Source organism: Heteronotia binoei, chromosome 21 (assembly GCF_032191835.1).
Source record: "Heteronotia binoei isolate CCM8104 ecotype False Entrance Well chromosome 21, APGP_CSIRO_Hbin_v1, whole genome shotgun sequence".
NCBI classification, from domain to species: domain Eukaryota; kingdom Metazoa; phylum Chordata; class Lepidosauria; order Squamata; family Gekkonidae; genus Heteronotia; species Heteronotia binoei.
In genome coordinates, this window is record NC_083243.1 from 21,427,480 (window position 1) to 21,451,123 (window position 23,644).

General features: G+C 45.1%; 1 protein-coding gene across 2 annotated transcripts in view; it reads left to right on the forward strand.

Annotated features, from left to right (window-relative positions):
* NUDT14 (nudix hydrolase 14) overlaps window positions 1-23,644 on the forward strand; it is a 108,810-nt gene that overhangs the window by 19,401 nt on the left and 65,765 nt on the right. For both annotated transcript variants that reach the window (XM_060261908.1, XM_060261909.1), the window contains exon 2: window positions 21,422-21,465. In XM_060261908.1, coding sequence (XP_060117891.1) covers window positions 21,422-21,465 — 44 coding nt within the window. The remainder of the gene's footprint in view (window positions 1-21,421; window positions 21,466-23,644) is intronic.

Sequence of the window (23,644 nt, forward strand, 5' to 3'; positions counted from 1 at the left end):
CGTGGCTCTCAACGCTTCCACTGCCCCATCAGCTGGATTGAAGAAGGCATTTGCCTATTTAAATCACTTCTCCAAGTCAAGCCAGTTGTTTCCTTTCCACTTCTCCCTCCCTCCCCTCCCCCGCCTATCTTCCTTCCTTCCTTCCTTCCTTCCTTCCTTCCTTCCTTCCTTCCTTCCTTCCTTCCTTCCTTCCTTCCTTCCTTCCTTCCTTCCTTCCTTCCTTCCTTCCTTCCTTCCTTCCTAGCACTGGCCTCCCCACAGCTTTTCCCACCGATCAGCTGATTGGCAGGGGAGGGGGGCATCTTGAAAGAGCCCTGGGAGCTGGCGCTTCGCCACAGGTTCCCAAGGCATTAAGAATTGGTGGGTGGGAGGGAGCGGGAAGAAGGCAGGCATCTACGGGGCGAGGTGGGGGCCAATTTTGGCACCCCTGCCCTGCCGGCACCCTAGGCAAATGCCTAGTTTGCCTAATCGGTGAGCCGGCCCTGATTATTTGTCTTCTAAGTCCTCTGAATACTCAGCATTCAGTTAAAAAAGGAAGTCTCTCGTCCTTTCTGTTGCCAAGATACACCCCCTCCATGTCTGCAACAAAAGGAAACAGAGACTTAACTTAAAAAAAAAGAAAGTTGAAAATTCAGTGAACCTGATAGGTAACGCCTTATAATGTTACACTGCTATAGAAAAGGCTACTGCTGGGTTTATGTCAGCGGTGGGGAACAGTGGCTCTCCAGATGTTTTTTGCCTACAACTCCCATCAGCCCCAGCCAGCATGGCCAATGGCTGGGGCTGATGGGAGTTGTAGACAAAAAACATCTGGAGAGCCACTGTTCTCCACCCCTGTTTTTTGTAAAAGACCTGCAGAAGAATCCAGGCAGTGATAACAGCCTCTGTCTGAACCACTTTCATATGTTAACATAAAGCACTGAGATAAAAGTGTGGAGGTTTTTTGGAATCTTGTTATGTCAGTGGCCGTTGCCCCAGTCTGCATCCAAAGTTATTGCTGACCTGGTAGCAAACTGATGTTAGTGAGCAAAGTCATAACTTTAATGTCATAACTTATCAAGTTTCTTAGTGCTTACCACACATCCTCTTTCGGATTTCAGTTTCAACTTCCTACTGTATAGCAGCTTGAAGGGGGTAGGGCCGTCTTTATAAGTAGCCGCCTTGCGTAACAGTGTTTACTTCTAGTGATAGGTTAAGTAATTTGTTCCGGAATTCAGTGCAGCGTCTGGGGCTATCTCCTTTTATCCTTTCAATGAGAGAGAGAGAGAGAGAGTGAGTTGTCCAAATACACACTGCAAACATGTATCTGCTTTATGCTGACTCAGACCATTGGTCTGTCGTGGGCAGTACTGTCTCCTCTTGAGCAACTGTGGATCTCCAAGATCTCGGGGCCAAACTACACATTACATCTGTCATGTCATCACCACAGGGACTTGCAGCAGAACGCCAGCTGCAAATTCCCGATAGGAATTCAGATGTGCTGCAGAGAGCCAGTTAAGAACATAAGAGAAGCCATGTTGGATCAGGCCAATGGCCCATTCAGTCCAACACTCTGTGTCACACAGTGGCCAAAAAACCCAAGTGCCATCAGGAGGTCCACCAGTGGGGCTATAAGCCCTCCCACTGTGCCCCCCCTGCAAGCACCAAGTATACAGAGCATCACTGCCCCAGACAGAGTTCCAACAATTTTTGTTCTGCTTCATCTAGGCCAGCATTCTGCATGATGTACTCTGCATATAAATTAAATAAGCAGGGTGACAATCTATATCCTTGTCGAACTCCATATCCCGTTCTGACTATTGCTTCTTGACCCTTATACAGGTTTCTCAGGAGACATGTGAGGTGGTCTGGTACTCCCATCTCTTTAAGGACTTGCCACAGTTTGTCGTGATCCACACAATCAAAGGCTTTTGCGTACTCCATGAAACAGAAATAGACGTTTTTCTGATACTCCTGTGCTTTCTCCATAATCCAGTGAATGTTGACAATTTGATCTCTAGTTCAATTTGATCTCTGAGCCTGCTTCGGCGGGGAGGGCGGGGTATAAATAAAACCTTATTATTATTATTATTATTATTATTATTATTATTATTATTATTATTATTATTATTATTATTATTATTATTATTATTATTATTATTCCTTTACCTCTCCGAAACCCAGCTTGAACTTCTGGTAGTTCCCGATCTACATACTGCTGAAGCCTAGCTTGTAGGATCTTTAACACGTCCTTGCTGGCATGTGAAATGAGTGCAATGGTGCGATAGTTTGAACATTCTTTGGCATTGGAATATAAACTGATCTTTTCCAATCCTGTGGCCACTCTTGCGTTTTCCAAATTTGTTCACATAATGTGTGTATCACTTTAGCAGCAGCATCTTTTAGGACTTTGAATAGCTCAACTGGGATTCCGTCATCTCCGCTCGCTTTGTAGTAATGCTTTCTAAGGCCCATTTGACAAGAGATCTCTTGTCCTTCCCATTCTAATATTTTCCTCTATTGCTTTGCATTGTTCCTTCAGGAAGGTCTCCTTATCTCTCCTTGCTGTTCTCTGGAAATCTGCATTAAGTTGGGTGAATCTTTCCTTTTCACCTTTGCCTTTCGCTTTCCTTTTTTCCTCAGCTATTTGTAAAGCCTCATCAGACAGCCATTTTGCTTTCTTGCATTTCTTTTTCTTTGGGATGGTGCTGATTGCTGCCTTCTGTACAGTGTCACGAACCTCCGTCCATAGTTCTTCAGGCACTCTGTCTATCAACTCTAGTTCCTTAAACCTATTCTTCACCTCCACTGTATATTCATAAGGGATGTGGCTAAAACCACTGATGGACCTCTGCTCCATATGCTTATCCAATCCCCTCTTGAAGCTATCTATGCTTGTAGTCGCTACCACCTCCTGTGGCAGTGAATTCCATGTTTTAATCACCCTTTGGGTGAAGAAGTATTTCCTTTTATCAGTTCTAACCCAACTGCTCAGCAATTTAATTGAATGCCCACGAGTTCTTGTATTGTGAGAGAGGGAGAAAAGTACTTCTTTCTCTACCTTGATAAGCATAAGCCAGTTGGAGTAGACAGTACTGACTTTGATGGACCGAGGGTCTGATTCAGTATAAGGCAGCTTCATATGTTCATATGTTCTATCTAGCCTGGCTTCTCTTTCCTCCGTCTGTAAGTGCTTTCCTGAATAGCTGAGGTTGTTTTTAACTTGATATTCGAATTTGTGTATTGGAAATGTTGTCCCCCGCCCTGAGCCCTGATACACAGGGGAGGGTGTGTTATAAATCAAGTAAATAAATAAATAAGCCTTGCCTTGTACATCACTGAGGCTAACGTACCCATTCTGGGAGCCAATGAAAGGAACACGCTGGCCCGGCCCAGGTATCGCATTAACAGTTGAGTAAGCAAACGTGTTCGCAAATGTTTGTTTTGCCTCCTAAAGGGTGAAAAAAAGAAATGGCACCTTTGAACAGTAGACTCTGCTGCCATAACCATCTGGATGCAGTTTCATTGTAGTCTCCTGACAAAATGTAATGCTTCACTTTGAAGACTGGGGAAAGGTGCAGGTTGTAAAAATTCTGAGCGTGACCTGAGGTTGTATTCTTTTTTAAAGTGATTATGGGGTGGTGTAGGATATGTGCGGGTGGCGGGGGGATATTTACACTCTTTTGTGATTTTTTTTTAAATGAATGTGTATCTCTTTAGTCAAGGGCAGCCAACTACCTGATCTTTTTAGCTGGAGGTTGAACTTGGAACCTTCTGAGGAAATATGTGAATCTGAGCATGGCAGCTCAGTTGAGAGGCTCTGGGTAAAAATAAAAGGAGTAAGAAATAACAGTGATATTATTCTGGAGGTCTGCTATAGACCACCAAGTCAGGCAGAAGACTTGGATGAGATACTTCTACCGCAGATTGCAAAGTTCTCCAAGAGAAGGGATACCATGAGCATGGGAGATTTCAATTACCCAGACATCTGTTGAAAGTCCAACTCTGCTAAAAATGAAAAGTCAAATAGATTCCTGACTTGTCTTGCTGACAACTTCCTTTTCCAGAAAGTGAAGGAAACAAGGGGATCTGCTGTCTTGGATTTGATTCTCACCAACAAGGAAGAATTGATTGAAGTAGTGGAAATAGTGGGCACCCTGGGCAGTAGTGACCATGTGATTTTGGAATTTACAGTCTTAGGGAAGGGAAAAGCTATACGTAGTCAGACTTATAGGTTGAACTTCAGAATGGCGAACTTCAATAAACTTAGAACTATGCTGGATAAAATCCCATGGTCAGAAATACTTAGGAGGAAGGGGGTTCAGGAGGGGTGGGAGTTTCTTAAAAGTGAAATACTGAAAGTGCAATCGCAGACTATTTCTGTGAGAATAAAAAATGGAAAAAGCCTAAAGAAGCCAAAGTGGCTCCATAAACAGCTCTCTAAAGACTTGAGAAATAAAAAAGACTCCTTTAGGAATTGGAAGGAGGGCCTTATAACCAAGGATGAATTTAAACAAATCGTCAGTGCTTGTAGAGAAAAAGTTAGGAAAGCTAAAGCTCAGTATGAGCTTAGGCTGGCCAAAGATGCTAAAAACAACAAAAAAAGGTTTTTTTCTTATGTTCAGAGTAAGAAAAAGAGCAAGGAAATGGTGGGCCCATTGCGAGGGCAAGGAAGTGAAATTGTAGGGACGGTGGCTCAGTGGTAGAGCATCTGCTTGGGAAGCAGAAGGTCCCAGGTTCAATCCCTGGCATCTCCAAAAAAGGGTCCAGGCAAATAGGTGTGAAAAACCTCAGCTTGGGACCCTGGAGAGCCGCTGCCAGTCTGAGAAGACAATACTGACTTTGACGGACCAATTCTGGGGTCTGATTCAGTATAAGGCAGCTTCATATGTTCATATGTAACTAATTGATTTAATTTCAACCCATTGGTTCTGGTCCTACCTTCCGGGGCCACAGAAAATAATTCCACAGCAGCCCTTCAAGTACTTGAAGATGGTGATCATATCACCTCTCAGCTGTCTCCTCTCCAGGCTAAACATCCCCAGCTCCTTCAACCTTTCCTCATAGGTCTTGGTCTCCAAACCCCTCACCATCTTCATCACCCTCCTCTGGACTCGTTCTAGCTTGTCTATATCCTTCTTAAAATGTGGTGCCCAAAACTGAACACAGTACTCCAGGTGAGGTCTTACCAGAGCAGAGTAAAGCGATACCATCACATCACGTGATCTGGACACTATACTTCTGTTGATACAGCCCAAAATTGCATTTGCCTTTTTTAGCCACTGCATCACACTGTTAACTCATGTTCAGCGTATGATCCACTAAGACCCCTAGATCCTTTTCACACATGCAACTGCTAAGACAAGTCTCCCCCATCCTATAACCATGCAATGGATTTTTCCTACCTAAATGCAGAACTTTACATTTATCCCCATTAAAATTCATTTTTTTGATTTTAGCCCAGTTTTCCAGCCTGTCAAGGTCATCCTGTATCCTGTTTGTGTCTTTTGTGTTTGCAACCCTTCCCAATTTAGTATCATCTGCAAATTTAATAAGCATTCCCTCTAATCTTCATCGTGGTCTCTGTGCAGTCCCACACATGGGTTATCCGCCAGGACCGATCCCGATCTCGGAGAATTCAAAGAAATCTTGGAGCGTTAATTTTGGCACGCACTTCCTCTCGTCCCAGGAAGGAGCCATCCACTGCGCATGCCTAGACGAGAGGGAGGCGCTTCACCCACCCAGTTTCTTCTTTACCGCCGCCCGAGATACACCTACCTCGCTGAGTCTCCTCTATTCACTGCGATCTTCATCTGTTTTCCTGCATTTTCTCCTCACCGTTTGTCTTCGTCTCCTTCTTCAACTTTACCGGTATCATTGTATAAAAAAAATATTATCTTTCTACCCTCTTTCTACCTTTGTCCCTTTCCTTCCCCCTCCCCCCCCCCGGCGGAAGGGAAAGACAAAATCACTTTCAAGAAGTGTGTTTGGTGCGCCTCAAAAATCCCATCCACAGACGGACATTCTTTATCCCTCTTTTGTCTGGGTGAGGCCCATCGTACCGATACTTGCCTGCATTGTAGTCAGTTTGGAAAGCAAGCAAGAAAAAACCGCGCGGCTAGACTCAGAAGTCATTTGTTAGAGTCGTCACTGCGCCCTACTATGTCCCATACTTCAGGATCCCAAACCTCGCCATCTTCCCTATCTACTCAAAAGGGAGTGGCTCGACCGGCAGCTTCCGTGGCTTCGGTTCCCAGCAAGCTTAAGTCCGGGAAGCACTCAAAAAATTCTGACGATTCTAGAAAGAAACATCGCACAGAATCGACTTCTAAACATCCTTCGATTTCAACATCACCGAAAACCAAATCTAAGACGGGCCATAGGTCCTCTGATTCAAAGTCTCCCACCATGACTTCTTCATTGCACCCGAATGTCGACACTGTGGCCTCAGTACAGACAGCACTGACTTAATCGAAGGTCTCGGTGCCCATCGATACCGTACCTCTCGAGGTCGTACATATCCATTCTCGATCCCCATCACTTCATGGGTCTTTGCCAGAAAATATCCTCAACACCGAATATCCAGGTTCACACAGAAGTCAGTGTGCTAACCTTCTCGGCGCACACTCCTTCCGGGATGTTTCGATGCCTAATAGACAGACGCCTAGCAAACAACAGATAACGACACCCGCATCTCCACTCATAAGAGAACCCTCGATACCGAGAGAGCCATCCACTCGAGTCCGAGCCGAGAGATCTCGAAGTCGTCATAGGGAACGCTATTACTATTATAGCCCATCACGGTCCAGATCACCATCTCCTCATAGATACCGACGATATTACAGATCACCTTCCTCGGATTCCCATCGGTATCGGTACCATGAAGACCCTCAGTACTGTGAGGACCCTCGATACCGTGAGGTGCTTTATCATCCACATTGGGAGCACGTATACCGTGAGGATCATCCTCGGTACCGTGAGGACGTGTCTTATTGACCCTGTGAGAGTCCCTATCGACACTCTAAGCATTACACTATGGTATCAAAACCATTGTCTCCAGCTAGATCGACTTCAGTGTGCTCCCCTAAACAACAGACGGAACAGCCTCCCCTGCTGACCAAACAAATATCGATGCCTACCAAGCCCATTGATACACCCATTGAAACTCAGGAAGAATATGAAGCGGAACAATCGGATTCCTCCCATTCTACAGCCTCTGCTCCTCCTTTACCAGCCTCCGACATCATCAAACCTGCTGACCTATCACCCTCAGAGGGTTCTAAATCTTACCTAGATTTGCTGTCCAACATGGCAAATTCACTTAATATTAAACTGACTACTGACGCACCTAGAGTTTCAGATGTAGTCCACGATTTAGTACACGCAGACCTACTGGCAGGCTCTTTTCTCCCGATGCTTCCAGTTCACTTGGAAGCCTTGAAAGAGGCATGGGACAAACCCACTTCAGTGCCACCGACATCTAAATGAGTTGAATCCCTCTACAAAATTCATGCTCCTGAATCAAAATTTCTCTTCAATCATCCGGCACCAAGTTCCATGATTGTGCATTTGTCCTCAAAATCTAAACAAACATGACACCCGGTTCCACCTGAAAAGGAAGGGAAGAAATTGGACACTTTAGGAAGAATGATCTATTCTCTTACCACTGCTACTTCCAAAATTCACAATTATTTGGCCTATTTTTTGGCATATATTTTCAATCTGACCTACCAACTTACCACCTTGGTCCCCTCCCTTCCGGATGCAGCACAGAAGCAGGCTTCGCACATCCTTCAGGAGCTCTCTCATGTCAGCAAGCAGCAAATTAATACAGTACGTCATGCTGTGTCTACAGCATTCCCCCGATCCAGCAAGGTAGTCACTTTCTCAAAAAAAGAGATCAGATTAGTCTGACATGACTTGTTCTTGAGAAAACCATGCTGGCTCTTAGTAATAACATCCATTCTTTCTAAATGTTCCAGGACCGACGGTTTGATGATTTGTTCTAAAACTTTTCCAGGCATAGACGTCAAGCTGGCGGGTCGGTAGATACCCGGATCATCTTTTTTCCCCTTCTTGAAAATGAGGACAACATTTGCCCGCCTCCAATCTTCCAGCACCTCTCCTGTTCTCCAAGAATTCTCAAAAATAATAACCAGAGGCTCAGAAATTACATCTGCAAGCTCTTTTAGAACCCTTGGATGCAATTCATCTGGCCCTGAGGACTTTGTTTCATTTAAAGAAACTAGGTGTAAATGTACCACCCCTATGCTGATCCTAGGTTGGAACTTCATACCCTCCTTATATGTTGTTTTTGCCATTTTGAGCACCGTTTCCCTCAGAAGAGAGGGAATCGTTACTAACATATAAGGTACATGGTATAGGCAGCTTCATGTGTACACAGGAAGTACGTCCCATGGAATTCATGAGTCACTTGTTTCCGAGCAAGCGTGTGCTGTGAGAGGAGTTCATGCCTAAGGCTTTGTACTAATGGCCTCATAAGTATGTTCAGAGGCTCCATTGCCAGAATGCCGGAGGTAGGATGTGTCTTGACAGTTTCTCCTCCATCTCCAGGGACAGCCCTGCGGAAGGGAACTGGTGGTTGAGAAAATGGGGCTTTCTGGCAGTCCACTTCACAGGATGGATGGAGGACCAGAGAAATGGCCACCGCATTTCAGTGTAACACTCCCGCAAATCTAACTGCAGACCAAAGTTCTAAAAACAGCAATCCTCGACCAAGGGCTCTTTCTTTCTTTCTTTCTTTCTTTCTTTCTTTCTTTCTTTCTTTCTTTCTTTCTTTCTTTCTTTCTTTCTTTCTTTCTTTCTTTCTTTCTTTCTTTCTTTCTTTCTCTTTCTTTCTTTCTTTCTTTCTTTCTTTCTTTCTTTCTTTCTTTCTTTCTTTCTTTCTTTCTTTCTTTCTTTCTTTCTTTCTTTCTTTCTTTCTTTCTTTCTTTCTTTCTTTCTTTCTTTCTTTCTTTCTTATCCCGCCCTTTCTGCGAGTGGACTCAGGGCAGCTAACAATCTAAAATGGCATCAGAAACAAGTACATCAGTTAAAACCTTTTAAATTTTTTTTAAAAAACATGGTGCTATATGTCAGAATACAGACAATTTCCTAAATATTCCTTTCAGTTTTTTCCAATATCTGTCGGTGTTCCTTAGAGGCATTGTTATAGACATTGGTAGACAGTAGTCAGATCCAGGCAGGTTGGCAGCCCTCTCCCATTTTAGCTGTTATATGCCAACTGGAACAATTCAGTTTTACAGGCCCTGAGGAACTGGGAGAGATCCCACAAGGCCCTAATGGCCTCCAGAAGTGTGTTCCATAATATCGATGCTGCCACAGAGAAGACCCTGGCCCTGGTGGAACTCAGCCTGGCCTCCCTTGGCCTGGGGATTGAGAGGAGGTTCTGAGTCCCCGAGCACAGTACTGTCTGGGGAACATGTGGGGAAAGGCGATCCTGCAGATAGACAGGTCCCATGAGTGCCCGCCAGTGTGTTTCCCAAATGAAGGGCCAATCTAGAGTAGTGATTCAGAAGATCCCTGGAGAGATCACCTTCAGATCTTTGGGGAATGCCCATTCAGTTATTGTTTCAAAGGGTTGCTATGTTGACCTGCTGGAGAACAGCTGGAATGGGTGGACAATACAAAAATCCAAATATGACCCAACAATATATAATTCCAGCAAGTATGATGAAAATTTGGTGCATCTAACTAAAGAAACACTCCCCTCCCCCGAGCCTCAGATACCCACGGATCAATTCTGCATTATATCTCATGGCAACCAGTCTCCATAGGGCACGGGTGTCATTTGTTATGAGGGCCGGATCTGACATAAAATACTTTTTGGGGCAGGCCATGTCAGGCTGGGCTGAGCCATGTCGGGCTGGGCCACGTGTGTACCTGTTTAAGATTAGGTAGCAGAGATATAATTTTTTATAAAGAACACAGACAAATACAAATATATATTTTTTACAAACTTAAAACATGCTTACAACATTAACACTCATTGATTTTAAAGATACTTTCTTTGTACTTCTCCCATGGGATCCAGGGAACTGGGCAAAGGAAGCTCTGGCTCTTTCCTTTCTTCCCTAGGGGATGGAGGGGGGAGCCTCAGCCAATAGAAGGAAGGGAGGCTTGGCTCAGTAGCTGTGCTGTGCAATTGAAAGAACCTGGCAAAGCAAGCTATTCCTCCCCCCCTTCCTCCCCAAGGGAGAAGCCTTAGCCAATGGAGAAAATAGAGGTTTTGCCCTGTAGCTCCTTTGCAATTGAAGAAGACTTGCAAAGCAAGCTGTGATGCAGAAGGAAGTAAGATATATGGAAAAGGAAGCAGATGACAGCCAGTTGCTCGTGGGCCTGATAGGAGCCCACCAGGGGCCTGATTTGGCCCCCGAACTGCATGTTCGACACCCCTGCCATAGGCATAATTGATCACCCAGCAGCTATATCCCCCCTGCTTTCTGATAGCCCTGAAATGGGGGAAGGGGCTCCAAATCAGGGAGGGGGAGAACCGTGCCCACAACTGGGGTTGGTAACCCTGCCTCCCACACCCATGGAAGTCACTTTGTGTTGACGCCCACTCCCCCGTAATTCCAAAAGCAGCCACAGGCTTAGTAAGGTTGGAGACCGCAGTCCTAGAATGTGACAGTCATCTCATCACAGTACTTGAGGCACCAGCGAAGACAGTTTAAGACAGGGGTATCAAACTCATTTGTTATGAGGGCCGGATCTGACATAAATGAGACCTTGTGGGGCCAGGCCATATCAGGCTGGGCCATGTGTGTATCTATTTAAGATTAGGTAGCAGAGATATAAACTTTATAAACGACACAGACGAACACAATTTTAAAAAAAACCTTAAAATAAAACATGCTTAAAACGTTAGCACTCGCTGGTCTTAAAGGTGCTTTCTTTGTATTTCTCCCATAGGATCCAGGGAACTGGGCAAAGGAAGCTCTGACTCTTTCCTTCCTTTCCCAGGGGACCAGGAGAGGGAGGAGCCTCAGCCAGTAGGTTTGTCTCAGTAGCTCTGCTGTACAATTGAGAAAGACCGGTAATGAAAGCTATACCTCTCCTCCCTACCTCTCAAGGGAGGAGCTTCAGCCAATGGAGAAAACAGAGGTTATGCTCTGTAGCTCCTGTGGGATTGAGCAAGCCTTGCAAAGCAAGCTGTTATGCAGAATGAAGCAAGGAAGGGAGAAAGAAGCAGATGACAGCCAGTTGCTCGGGGGCCTGATAGGAGCCCCCGGGCCACATGTTTGACACCCCTGGATTGGGACCAGTGACAAGCCTGTCTGCTGCTTCTCAGTGGCGCAAGGGTTAGGGAGTGTATCCCTGCCCCCCCTTTTTTTTTCTTTCAGCGGCAGTCAAGACAAGAGTTGTGCAATGAAAGTGACAGTTCAGTTGTACTGACAAAAATCACTGTTTGCTCTGCGAAAGCTAACAGAGACTTATGGTTTCAGGCTATTAATTTATGCATGTGTCACTTGGTGTGGGATTACTGCAATGAGTGAAATGTTATAGCTCCTACAGTCAAGGAGTTTCCATTATACGGATGGAGCTCGTTAATCGTCGTTGAAATCATGTGGGTGAAACGCGGTTGGCAAGAGCATTATTGGACTGGAAAGGCTGAAAATATGCATTCTTGTGTGTATTAGATGGAAAAGCTTCCTGGCATTCGACAGGCCAGGGGAAAAGAATAGGATAATATTAATAATTTGGGCAAATAGTTGAAGAAGGATATCGCTTTCTGGAATAATCGTTATCAGAGCACAGTTACATATTTTATGTGTTGCAAAAGTGTGTTTCGGATATTGCTTGTTGATTTCCTTTTTGAAATAAAGAAGAGCATCTACAGCGTCACTATAATTTTGAAGGACATTCCCAAATCTTGCATTTAAACATGAGATGTTTTCCATTGTTCTTTGATCTCAGGTTTCTGAGGCAAAATTTTGGTATGCTTCTGAACATATATATGCCTTATACTAAATCAGACCCTTGGCCCATCAAAGTCAGTATTGTCTACTCAGCCTGGCAGCGGCTCTCCAGGGTCTCAAGCTGAGGTTTTTCACAACTGTTTGCCTGGACCCTTTTTAATTGGAGATGCTGGGGATTGAACCTAGGACCTTCTGCTTACCAAGCAGATGCTCTACCACTGAGCCACTATCCCTTCCATAGTGCATCTACCTCACATAAGTAGATACACTTCTTGAAATGTATTTCAGTAAAGAAGACTTTATTTCTATGAGGCAAATTCAAAACAGACTGAACACAATACTCTAAGTGTGGTCCAACCAGGGCAGAGTAAAGCGATAACATCACTTTGTGCGATCTGGACGCTATACTTCTGTTGATACAGCCCCAAATCATGTTTGCCTTTTTAGCTACTGTATCACGCTACTGACTCATGTTCAGCATACGGTCCACTAAGACCCCTATCTTTTTCACACAAACTACTGCCAATACAAGTCTTCCCCATCCTATAATTATGCATTGGATTTTTCCTACCTAAATGCAGAACTTTACATTTATCCCTGTTAAAATTCATTTTATTTGTTTTAGCCCAGTTTCCCTGCCTGTCAAGTTTCCCTGCCTGTATCCTGACTCTGTCTTCTACCGTATTTGCTATCCCTCTCAATTTAGTGTCATCTGCAAATGTAATAAGCATTCCCTCTGTTCCTTCATCTAAATCATTTTATAAAGATAATAAACAAAACTGGTCCCAACACAGATCCTGGAGGCACCCCACTTGTCCCTTCAAGAGGATGAGGAACCATTATGAGTCCGTTACAGATCTACCTAACAGTAACAGAGTCCAAACCACATTTTACCAACTTGTCAATAAGAATATTATGTGGAACCTTATCAAAAGCCTTACTGAAATCAAGATAAACTATGTCTACGATATTCCCCTGATCCACCAAGGTTGTAACTTCCTAAAAAAAAAGAGAGAAATCAGATTAGTCTGACATGACTTGTTCTTGAGAAACCCATGCTGGTTCTTAGTAATCACAGTCATCCTTTCTAAATACTTAATGACTGTTTGATGATTTGTTCTAAAACTTTTCCAGATGTCAAGCTGATGGGTTGGTAGTTATCCGGATCTTCCTTTCCCCTTTTCTTAAAGATGAGGACATTTGCCCACCACCAGTCTTCCCAGTTTCATGGCTGAGATTGGTTTCTAACGTAGATCCCCTTTGGTCGGAGTCCAATTGTAGCACACAGTCTCTCTGCATCAAGAGTGTGCAAAGTATCTCTGGAGAAGGAGGGAATCTTTTCCGTGTTTGGAGGGCAGGGTATTTGAGAAGAAGAACTGCAGATTTATACCCTGCACTTCTCTCTGAATCAGAGACTCGGAGCGGCTTACAATCTCCTATATCGTCTTCCCCCACAACAGACAGCCTGTGAGGCGGGTGGGGCTGAGAGAGCTCTCCCAGAGGCTGCCCTTTGAAGGACAACTCCTGTGAGAGGTATGGCTGACCCAAGACCATTCCAGCAGGTGCAGGTGGAGGAGTGGGGAAACAAACCTGGTTCTCCCAGATAAGAGTCCGCACACTTAACCACTACACCAAACTGAAAACTGAAAACCTTGATCTTTGTAAGAAGAGTACGGAAAGGAGTTCATTTAAGTTTGTTACACAGCAATCTTTGCAAGCCTAGACTTGCTGCCTCTCTGTCTTGCCATGTACGGCTCGTGGGGATAATTCAGATTTCACAACACCACTCGGAGAATTGGCTCCGCGTTACCTTTCGAAAATCCCTGATGGTTTTAAGTGGAGATTGGCACCGAAGGTTAACAGTCCCCCCCCCCCCCCCGCATTATTTTATTTACTTGAAAGCGACACTAAAAGCGATGCTGAAAACAATCCCTCCTGAGCTGGGGCTAATTAAAATGACATCAAGGTTAAAGCACGCAAATGGCAATGCACATGAACGAGACGCGCCAAGTTCAGATTGACCTGGAGGTACGGAGCGTAGAGGGCCATTGCCATAGTCACTGGCGAGGGGAGCTGTTGACTTTACATGACAGTAACTGGCATTAATAATGCAGTTGCCACAAGGCGGGGGGGGGGGGGGGGGGGAGAACGACTCAGTCAAATTATGAAATCCCCATTCGTCCTCTCTTGCCAGCTACTGTAGATGTGAAAATCAATTTCCATTAAGCTAAAACGGAAAATGGATGCATGAAATGACATTTTCACCTGATGGGAGCAGAGACTCCAGCAAGGCAAACAGAGAAAGGACAAAAGGTTTGTACAGAGGGTGATGGTGGCTAGATGCCCCCTCATATTCACGTTTGTGTGCATACTGTCTGTTAATGTGTATATTCGTCCATTACTTTTTCTGCTCAAAAGTTTAGCTCTCTGTAGCCGGCACAAGATGACCTAGGGAAGGAGCAGTATCTTCATAGTGGTGTATGAGGGTATGAAGCTGCCTTGCACTGTGAGACTGTTGCCGGTTTGTTGTAGTGGTTAAGTGCATGGACTCTTATTTGGGAGAATTCAGTTTGATTCCCCACTCCCTTCACATGCAACGCTGGAGTGACCTTGGGTCAGTTATAACTCAGAGCTGATCTGCTCAAGGGCAGTTTTGGGAGAGCTCTCTCAGCTCCACCCAGCTCACAGGATGTCTGTTGTGGGGAGGGGAAGGAAAAGGAGATTGTAAACTGCTTTGAGACTCCTTTGGGTAGTGAATGGCAGGGTATAAATCCAATCTCTTCTTCTTGGGCAACCTAGCCTGCTATCTGGAAGCAGCTTTCCAGAGCCTTGAGTCTTTCTCAGACCTGCTGCCTGAGATTCTTCCAAATTGAAGAAGAAGAAGAGGGGGAGGAGGTTGGATTTATACCCTGCCCTTTGCTAACCAAAGGAGTCTCAGAGCGGCTTACAATCTCCTTTTCCCTTCCCCTCCCCACAGCAGACACCCTGTGAGGTGAGTGGGACTGAGAGAAAGCTCTGACAGAACTGCTCTTGAGCAGAACAGCCTTGAGAGAACTTGTAGCTGACCCAAGGTCACATCAGCAGGTGCATGTGGAGGAATGGGGAATCACTCCATGGGGGGTCTTTAAATGAGGGGGGAGACTATGGCTGCTTCTGCTTCCTCCCCACTAGGTGACCAGGTAGCAAAAGCGGCCAATCTGCCTTCCATTAACCCCCCCACCGATCAGCTGATTGGCAGGGGTCTATAAATGAGGGGATAGGCAAAGGTCGCAGCAGTGCTGCCCCTCCAGAACCTGGGTGGATGAAAGAGGCGGTGTGACCTCGCTCTGAGGCTGCCTTCCCTGCAAGGGGAGGCAGCTTTGGAGCGAAGCCGTGCTGCCTCTCGTCTGTCCGGGTTCCGGATGAAAGGGGTTAGCACTAGTTGCTAACAGGCAATGGACCAGTACCGGTCCATGGCTCAGGGGTTGGGGACCCCTATTCTAAGGTACAGGCAAAGTGTCTTAGAACATGGCTGAAATGCATAATAACAAAGCAGGGTCTACTCGGGCTATGCTTAACAACCTTTCTCATTGCTAGGGAAAACTTACTGTTGAGAACTTGCCAAAAGTCACACCGCGTTCCCAATTGCCTATCTCTACTGTATGCAATAAATATACGGGTTTGTTGAACTCAAGACAAGTACATCGGTGCTGCGATCTTGCCTATTTCTCGATAAAATAGCCAGAAGCCCGTTGGGTTTACTGTGCTGCAAAGTACACAGAGCTGTATAGCCATTGGTAACTATTTACCTGCTATTAATAATTAGCAGGAGGCATTCGGCACAATGGAAACCCGGCCGCGTATAGCCGGGTTCAAATTACAGTAGGCTGGGACAATAAAAGCAAATGGGCACTCATTTGAGTTCCTGCCACGGCAAACAATGGGATGTTGGACCGTTCCATTCGTTTATTGCCTTATTTATTTGAACAGGTGCAAGCTGGCCAAGTAAAATTGGATGTTATTGGAGATAACCACCAGATACCTTTGCAGCATTATCTGATCAGTGCATAAGGATAAGCAGGACCATGCATATATGCCTTTATAGGGTTAATCTACTCATAACTTCATTATTGTAGATCAAAAGAACCCCCCTCCCCCCACCAAAAAAGGATCTTTGTACGACACAACTGAGCTGTGCATGGGCAAAAATCGTAGCTTCCACGAGGCTGATAGATAATTAATGACGGGAAGAGTGACAGGAAAGGGGAGAAGGTGAAGAAGTATAGCTGAAAGTCACCCATGCAGAGGTCTCTTCCTCTAATCCAGGAGTGTCAAACATGCGGCCCGGGGGCCAAATCAGGCCCCTTGGAGGGCTCCTATCAAGCCCCCAGCCAACTAGCTGTCATCTGCTTCCTTCTCCCTCTTTCTTGCTTCCTTCTGTATAACATCTTGCTTTGCAAGGCTTGCTCAATCGCACAGGAGCTACTGAGCAAGACCTCTGTTTTCTCCATTGGCTGAGGTAGGGAGGAGAGGTATAGCTTTCTTTGCCAGGCTCTCTCAGTTGTACAGCAGAGCTACTGAGCCAAGCCTCTCTTCCTTCTATTGGCTGAGGCTCCCTCCCAGTACCCTGGGGAAGAAAGGAAAAAGCCAGAGCTTCCTTTGCCCAGTTCCCTGGATCCCATGGGAGAAATACAAAGAAAGCACCTTTAAGACCAGTGAGTGCTAACATTTTAAGCATGTTTTAAGTTTTTTTTTTAATTAATTGTGTTTGTGTCATTTATAAAGTTCCTATCTCTGCTACCTAATCTTAAATAGATACACACATGGCCCAGCCTGATATGGCCCAGCTGCACAAGGTCTCCTTCATGTCAGATCCGCCCCTCATAACAAAACATTGCAATGGTGCTACTTCAGGTGGATCATATAATTTTCCTTTCTCAACATGAACAGATCCTAGGCAGTTAGCACTGAAGCATGATAGATCCAGATGTGATGATGGCAGCCCTCTCCCATTAAATGTCATATGCCATCCGAAACAGTTCAGTCTTGCAGGCCCTGCGGAACTGCGGAACTGATGGCTTCTGGGAGGGTGTTTCAAAGTATGGGGAGTAGGGTTTGGGAAACCTCTGGAAATTTGGGGATAGAGCCTGGGGAGGACAGGGACCTCAGTAGGGTACAATGCTACAGAGTCCCCCCCCCCCCCAAAGCATCCATTTTCTGCAGAGGAAATGATCTCTGAAGTCTGGAGATGAGTCGTAATCCCAGGGGATCCCCAGGTCCCCACCTGGAGGTTGGCATCCCTAGTACCCAATACAGAGGGCCTTTGCTTTCGTGTCACTGATTTGCATCTGTAAATGTCTACTCCGTCATCATGATGTGTTCCACAAAGAGGCATTTTTCGCTTCCCAAGTCCTGCCATTTTTAACAGATAGTTGGGGAGGGACGGTGGCTCAATGGTAGAGCATCTGCATGGGAAGCAGAAGGTCCCAGGTTCAATCCCCAGCATCTCCAAAAAAGGATCCAGGCAAATAGGTGTGAAAAACCTCAGCTTGAGACCCTGGAGAGCCACTGCCAGTCTGAGAAGACAATACTGACTTTGATGGACCAAGGGTCTGATTCAGTAGAAGGCAGCTTCATATGTTCAGACTGAAATTGTGCCTATGGTAAGGCATTGCTCCAGAGTAACAACTGTTTTATCATTTATGACCAAACACAGCCGCTGGGCAAACACTCGCCCTTTCCCAAAAAAGAAAAAAAAAGGGGGGGGGGGAACCTTAGTTAAATTTATAAAGCTTAGAAGATGATTGTCCAAGGCAATTGTGGTGGTTACCTAATCCCCACCAACTGTTCTGTGTTCAGTTGTCCTGACAAATCTGTATCTAAGCCTTCAGGCCTACATTTGCTGAGCAGTGTCTTCGCCCACCCGGTAGCTCAATTTCTTTATTTATTGTTCTCGCGTACCTAGCTCAAGGTTTTCCAAACATTTCCCACAGCCTCATGAAGTAAAATGATGTTTTTTTTAAAATGTATGTTGTGTGAGGAAAGGCTCATTTGGGTCAAAATACGATGGCTTGTTTTGCCTCAGGAGATTGTGAGGAAAGGTACTATGGAAACTCAAGACCCAGAATGGGTCAGGGTCCAAACAGATATTCAGCCTGTGCAGTACTTTCCAGCCCACTATTTTAAGACCTTCTCAAGCCTTGCTTGTCTTCCCCTGATTGAGCTTGTGCCTGATGTGAATTATAAGAGTTTCCGGCTTCACATTAGGAAGAACTTCCTGACCGTTAGAGCGGTTCCTCAGTGGAACAGGCTTCCTCGAGAGGTGGTGGGCTCTCCTTCCTTGGAGGTTTTTAAACAGAGGCTAGATGGCCATCTGACAGCAATGAAGATCCTGTGAATTTAGAGGGGAAGTGTTTGTGAGTTTCCTGCATTGTGCAGGTGGTTGGACTAGATGACCCTGGAGGTCCCTTCCTATTCTATGATTCTATGATATGAAGAAGTCTTAGCTTGAAGTCAATTGATCGTTATTACAGAATGGCTATATGAAAAAGCATTTTATGCGAAACGTGATCCATTAGTCGACTGGCACGTAAGGAGAAAGAAGCCTTTGGAGCCAATATCTTTAAGGGAACCGGACTCCACACAGTTTATGGTGAAGGATTTTGACTGTACATCTCTTGTAAACATTTCTGAATATGAACTGGATATTCTTGGAGAAAAACTGGATGAAAAATACTTATTTTGTGGAACCTATTCCCTTAGGAGAAATATATATTTTTGTACTGCGTATGAGGTATCATTGAAGAACAAATAGAGACTTTTCTATATTGGTGTAGAATTCTTTATTGTTTATGTACACAGTTGCAGTTGCTTGTTTCATTCTGTCTTCCCCTGCCAGCAGAAATGATGGCACCTGAGACAGGGTGCTGTGGTTTTAGGGTTGCCAACCTCCAGGAAGTGACGGGAGATTTCCTGACAGAGGTGAGTTGTGGAGAAAATGGCTGCTTTGGAAGGCAGGCTCTATGGCATTATACCCAACTGAACTCCCTCCCCTCCCCAAATCCTGTCCTCCTCAGGCCCCATCCCGCCATATCTCCAGGTATTTCCCAACCTGTACCTGGCAATCCTATGGTGTTTGTTTTGTTTTTTTGCCAGTGGTTGCCTCACCTGTGGAATGCTCTTCCCTTAAGGCTTGCCTGATGCCTGCTGCTTGGGTTGCCACCCTCCAGTTGATACATGGAGATCTCCCACTTTACAACAGATCTCCGGACCATAGAGATCCATCCCCCTATGGCAAATGGCTGCTTTGGAGGCTGGGCTTTATAGCAACGTACCCTGCTGAGGTCCCTCTGCTCCCCAACCCCCCTTCCCCAGGCTCCACCACCCCCAAATCTCCAGATGTTTCCCGAAGCTGGTGACCCTACCTACCGGCCTCTTTCAGGTGTTTTTACCATCTGCTTCCAACCCGAGGAACAGTTTTACAAGGAACAGCTTGGGCTTCTAGATGCTGTTTTCACTCCCTGACAGGGTTTTCGGTAACTGGGTGCTTAATTATTTTTATGCTGCTTTGCGGTTTTATTTGTGAGCCACTTCAACCGAGTTCTTTGGAGAAACAGCATATAAATGTTAAGAACATAAGAACGTAAGAGAAGCTGTGTTGGATCAGGCCAGTGGCCCATCTAGTCTAACACTCTGTCACGCAGTGGCCGAAAATCCAGGTGCCTCCCACTGTTGCCCCCCCCCCCCCAAGCACCAAGAATACAGAGCATCACTGCCCCAGATAGTTCCATTTAAAACTTGTGACTAATAGCCATTGATGGACCTCAGCTCCATATGTTTATCCAATCCCTTCTTGAAGCCGTCTATGCTTGTAGCTGCTACCACCTCCTGTGTTAATCAGTCTTTGGGTGAAGAAGTACTTTATTTTATCTGTTCTAACCGGACTGCTCAGCAATTTCATGGAGTGCCCACGAGTTCTTGTATTGTGAGAACGTTCTGAATGAATAAACAGTGTACTGCCATAGAAGGAAGCAGCACCTGAATATTGGAACCTGTAAGAGCTTCCTGAACATAACTCAGTCACGCCAGGTTTCAGGACAAGGTCTGACACCCGTGTCGCTTCTAAGAGCCAGGTCTCCTAGTGAGTAACTGCTATACTGAATGGGATTTTTGGGGGAGGGGGGGAGTTGTGTTTCATCTGTTGCCAAAAAGAAGCTACTCGCTTGGTGTAAAGACTAGGATCTGGAAGGCCCCGGTTGAAATCGCACTCTGCCATTCAGTCCTCTCAGCCTACCTCACAGGGTTGTTGTGAGGGTCCAATAGAGATGGGGAGAATGAGCTCCTGGGAGAAAGGGAAGGGTAAAACGTTATGAGGGAAAGTTCTCCTTCTCCTGGCATTCTGCAAACTATACAAAGCTGTTATTCAAGTGGACTTTTCTGCACAGGCAGTAGGCTTGCACTGTATAAAACGGTTCACAGACTTACTCGGATAAATGATTAGGGACTATGATCTGTGATGCTGTGTACAGCTTATTGTAAGTAGGATCCTATTTATCTAGGTTTGCCAGGTCTGACTCAGGAAATATCTGGAGACATTGGGGGTGGAGTCAGGAAACTTTGGGGGTGGAGCCAGGAGTAAGAGTATGACAAGCACGATTGAACTCTGAATGGAGTTCTGGCCATTATATTTAAAGAGACCACACACCTTTAAAAAGCCTTTCCTCCATTTGGAAATAATGAAGGAGAGGGGCACCTTCTTTTGGGGCTCATAGAATTGAACCCCCTGGTCCAATCTTTTTGAAACTTGGGGGGGTGGTATTTTGAGAGTGGCACTGGATGCTATGTTGAAAATGTGATGCCTTTACCTCAAAAAACAACCACCACGAGCCCCAGATACCTGCAGATCAATCCTCCATTATACCCTATGGGAATTGGTCTCCATAGAGCAGGGGTGGCCAACGGTAGCTCTCCAGATGTTTTTTTGCTTACAACTCCCATCAGCCCCAGCCATTAGCCATGCTGGCTGGGGCTGATGGGAGTTGTAGGCAAAAAGCATCTGGAGAGCTACCTTTGGCCACCCCTGCCATAGAGTATAATGGAGTACCCAGCAAACATTTCCTTCCCCTTCCCTCCACTTTCTGATGACCCTGAATTGGGGGAGGGCCTCCAAACAGGGGGATCCCCTGCCCCCAACAGGGGATTGGCAACCCTATATTTATCTAATTTCTGTACTGCTTAATGTCTCATGTTAATATTTACGCTGTGCTTCACTTCTTTCTGGGGGTTCCAGACTCCTAAAATCCTAATGCATTGGTTTTTGTATGACCCATTTTGTTGATTATACTGACTCACTTTGTGTGGACTATAAATAATGTAAATAAAGAATAAAATGAATTTACCACTTCAGTCTGCTGCAAAAACATCAAATTAAGCTTGAAAATGTATAGGTAAAATGTCACAATTAGTGGTTGTTATGAAGTCAACCTGAAGACCTCACTAATTAGTAATGGGTTTTTGTTTTCCAGAATGGTGTTTCAAAGATCTGGGACTTCATGAGGACACATGACAGGTAAACTTTGCAGAACAGCTTTGGTAGCAAGCATTATATTCCTTTAATTCCCCCCCCTCCCAGTAGTATAACGCTAGCCACATATTTGTTATCTTTTTTTCTGTTTTTACCTCATTTATATGGTTTTAATATTGCAAGTCGCTGCAAAACCCTTTGGGTCAGTAACAGCTTAAAAAAGGCAATAAATAAATTAAATGCCTGTACTTCTGTGTGGGTGGAATGAAGGTAAAAAGGGAAGAGGAAGTGGGAAGTGGTGGCAGTAAGATTCACCAGGTGGCTGGACACCTTTCCACCTCTGTTTACTGCTGCCGTGACAAGTGGCATGGTTTGACACACCTTCCCAATGTGGTTTCAACCCTTAATGATAATTTTATGATGATGAGAATTATCTGGGAACAATCAGGACAATAGCTCTACCCAGGGGTCATTTTGACATCATTTGAAGAGGAAGAAGCTCTACCCAGGGGTCATTTTGACATAATTTGTAGAGGAAGAAGTGCCACAGCTCATTAGCACAACTCATTTGCGTATGCCACACATCCTTGACATCACCGGAAGGGGTACTAAATGATATCAGCTCAGCATCTACCTTCAAATGCTTCTTCAATTATAATTGTCATCATAAAACCTTTCCTCCCATCATACTTTTTAAAATTACTTTCTCCTGTGTAGCCACAGGGGCTTGTTGAAGATTGTCGTCTGACTGCTTGATGTTTTGGTTATTTTCCCATTTTTTGTGGGGGGGAAAATATTAGAAAGTTTGTCAAAGCTTAGAGTTCAGGAAAATTCTCACAGGGGTGGGAGAGGTTGAACAATGAAGCCCAGAAGCAAGTTTTTTGGGGGGAGGGGGTAAGAAAGAAGGAGCACAATGAAAGTTAAGAGGTTCCAGAGCTCCGCTCCTTTGAGCTTGTGCCCAAAATGAGGCCTGACTCTACCAATGCTGAGCATGACTGGACCAGATTAGTCCCTTGATGAACATCCACCAATAGGCAGGACCGGATCTACATGTTTTTTAAGGGGGGGCAAAATTAAAAAATGACGCCCCCTTATGGGCCTGTTCTATTTTATGGGCCCATAGAATAGAGTGGACTCCATACCCAATTTGGTGCCCCCCCTCTGTCGGCGCCCGGAGCAAGCGCCCCCCCCCTCTGCCCCCGCCCCATATCCGGCCCTGCCAATAGATTTCCGAAGGAGAGCTGGATGGATTATATATAAGAAATGAGTTAAGAAAATTGCTGTGCTTACTTTGTTTATGGAAGAAACAAGACAGGAATATTTTAAGTGAATGAATATATTTAAGACGTACAGTTAAAAAACCCCAAACCTTTAGAACTTGTTAACATTTCTGAGTTTTCCAGAACATTTGTCTGAGAAGTCCTGTCACAAATAATTCTACGTATATAGTACAAAGGAAGAATTCAAAAATTTCTAAATTCAGAATTCTAGGTTTGACTCCAATATAGTTGCACTAACTGGCCAGAATTCTTCACAAACTTATGTTTGTGAGTTGGCTCATGCCCTTCCCTAGCTGCAGGTCCAGCTGCAAGTGGAGGTGAAAGTTCAGTTCCCGGGACATATTAAGTGTATCTAGCAAGTGATTTCTACAATTCACAAAACTATTAAGTGATTTCTGCAATTCAAAAAACAGAGGTTCGGCTCCAGCATAGGTTCAAAACCAATAGATGATTTTCTTTTGAAGCTTGGAAAGAGAGGAGCTAGTAGGAGGGATGATGGGTCATTCATTTACCAATGCATTAGGATTTTAGAAGTCTGGAACCACCTAATAGGTTGAAGTGGGTGGCACCAAATGTGGCATTTGTCCAGCAAGGCTTCTGATTGGCCACTGCAGATTTGATTGCCTGTGCAGGTCTTTAAAAGTGTTGCTTTGGCAGCAGCCACCCTCACTGTACTAAGAATCTTCACTGTGTGACTGAAGGTCAGCCACGGTAGTGGTTTTGTGGCTGGCTCTGTCACCTGCAGCAGCCATTTTGTAGCAGCCATTTTGTGGCTGTGCCCACCACACTGTATCTGAATTTCAAAGGTGCCTGCAGGCTCAAAAAGGCTTGGGACCCCTTCTTAGTGGCATGATATACCTGCTGAGTTCCTCATAAGAACATAAGAGAAGCCATGTTGGATCAGGTCAATGGCCCATCCAGTCCAACACTGTGTCATAAAGTGG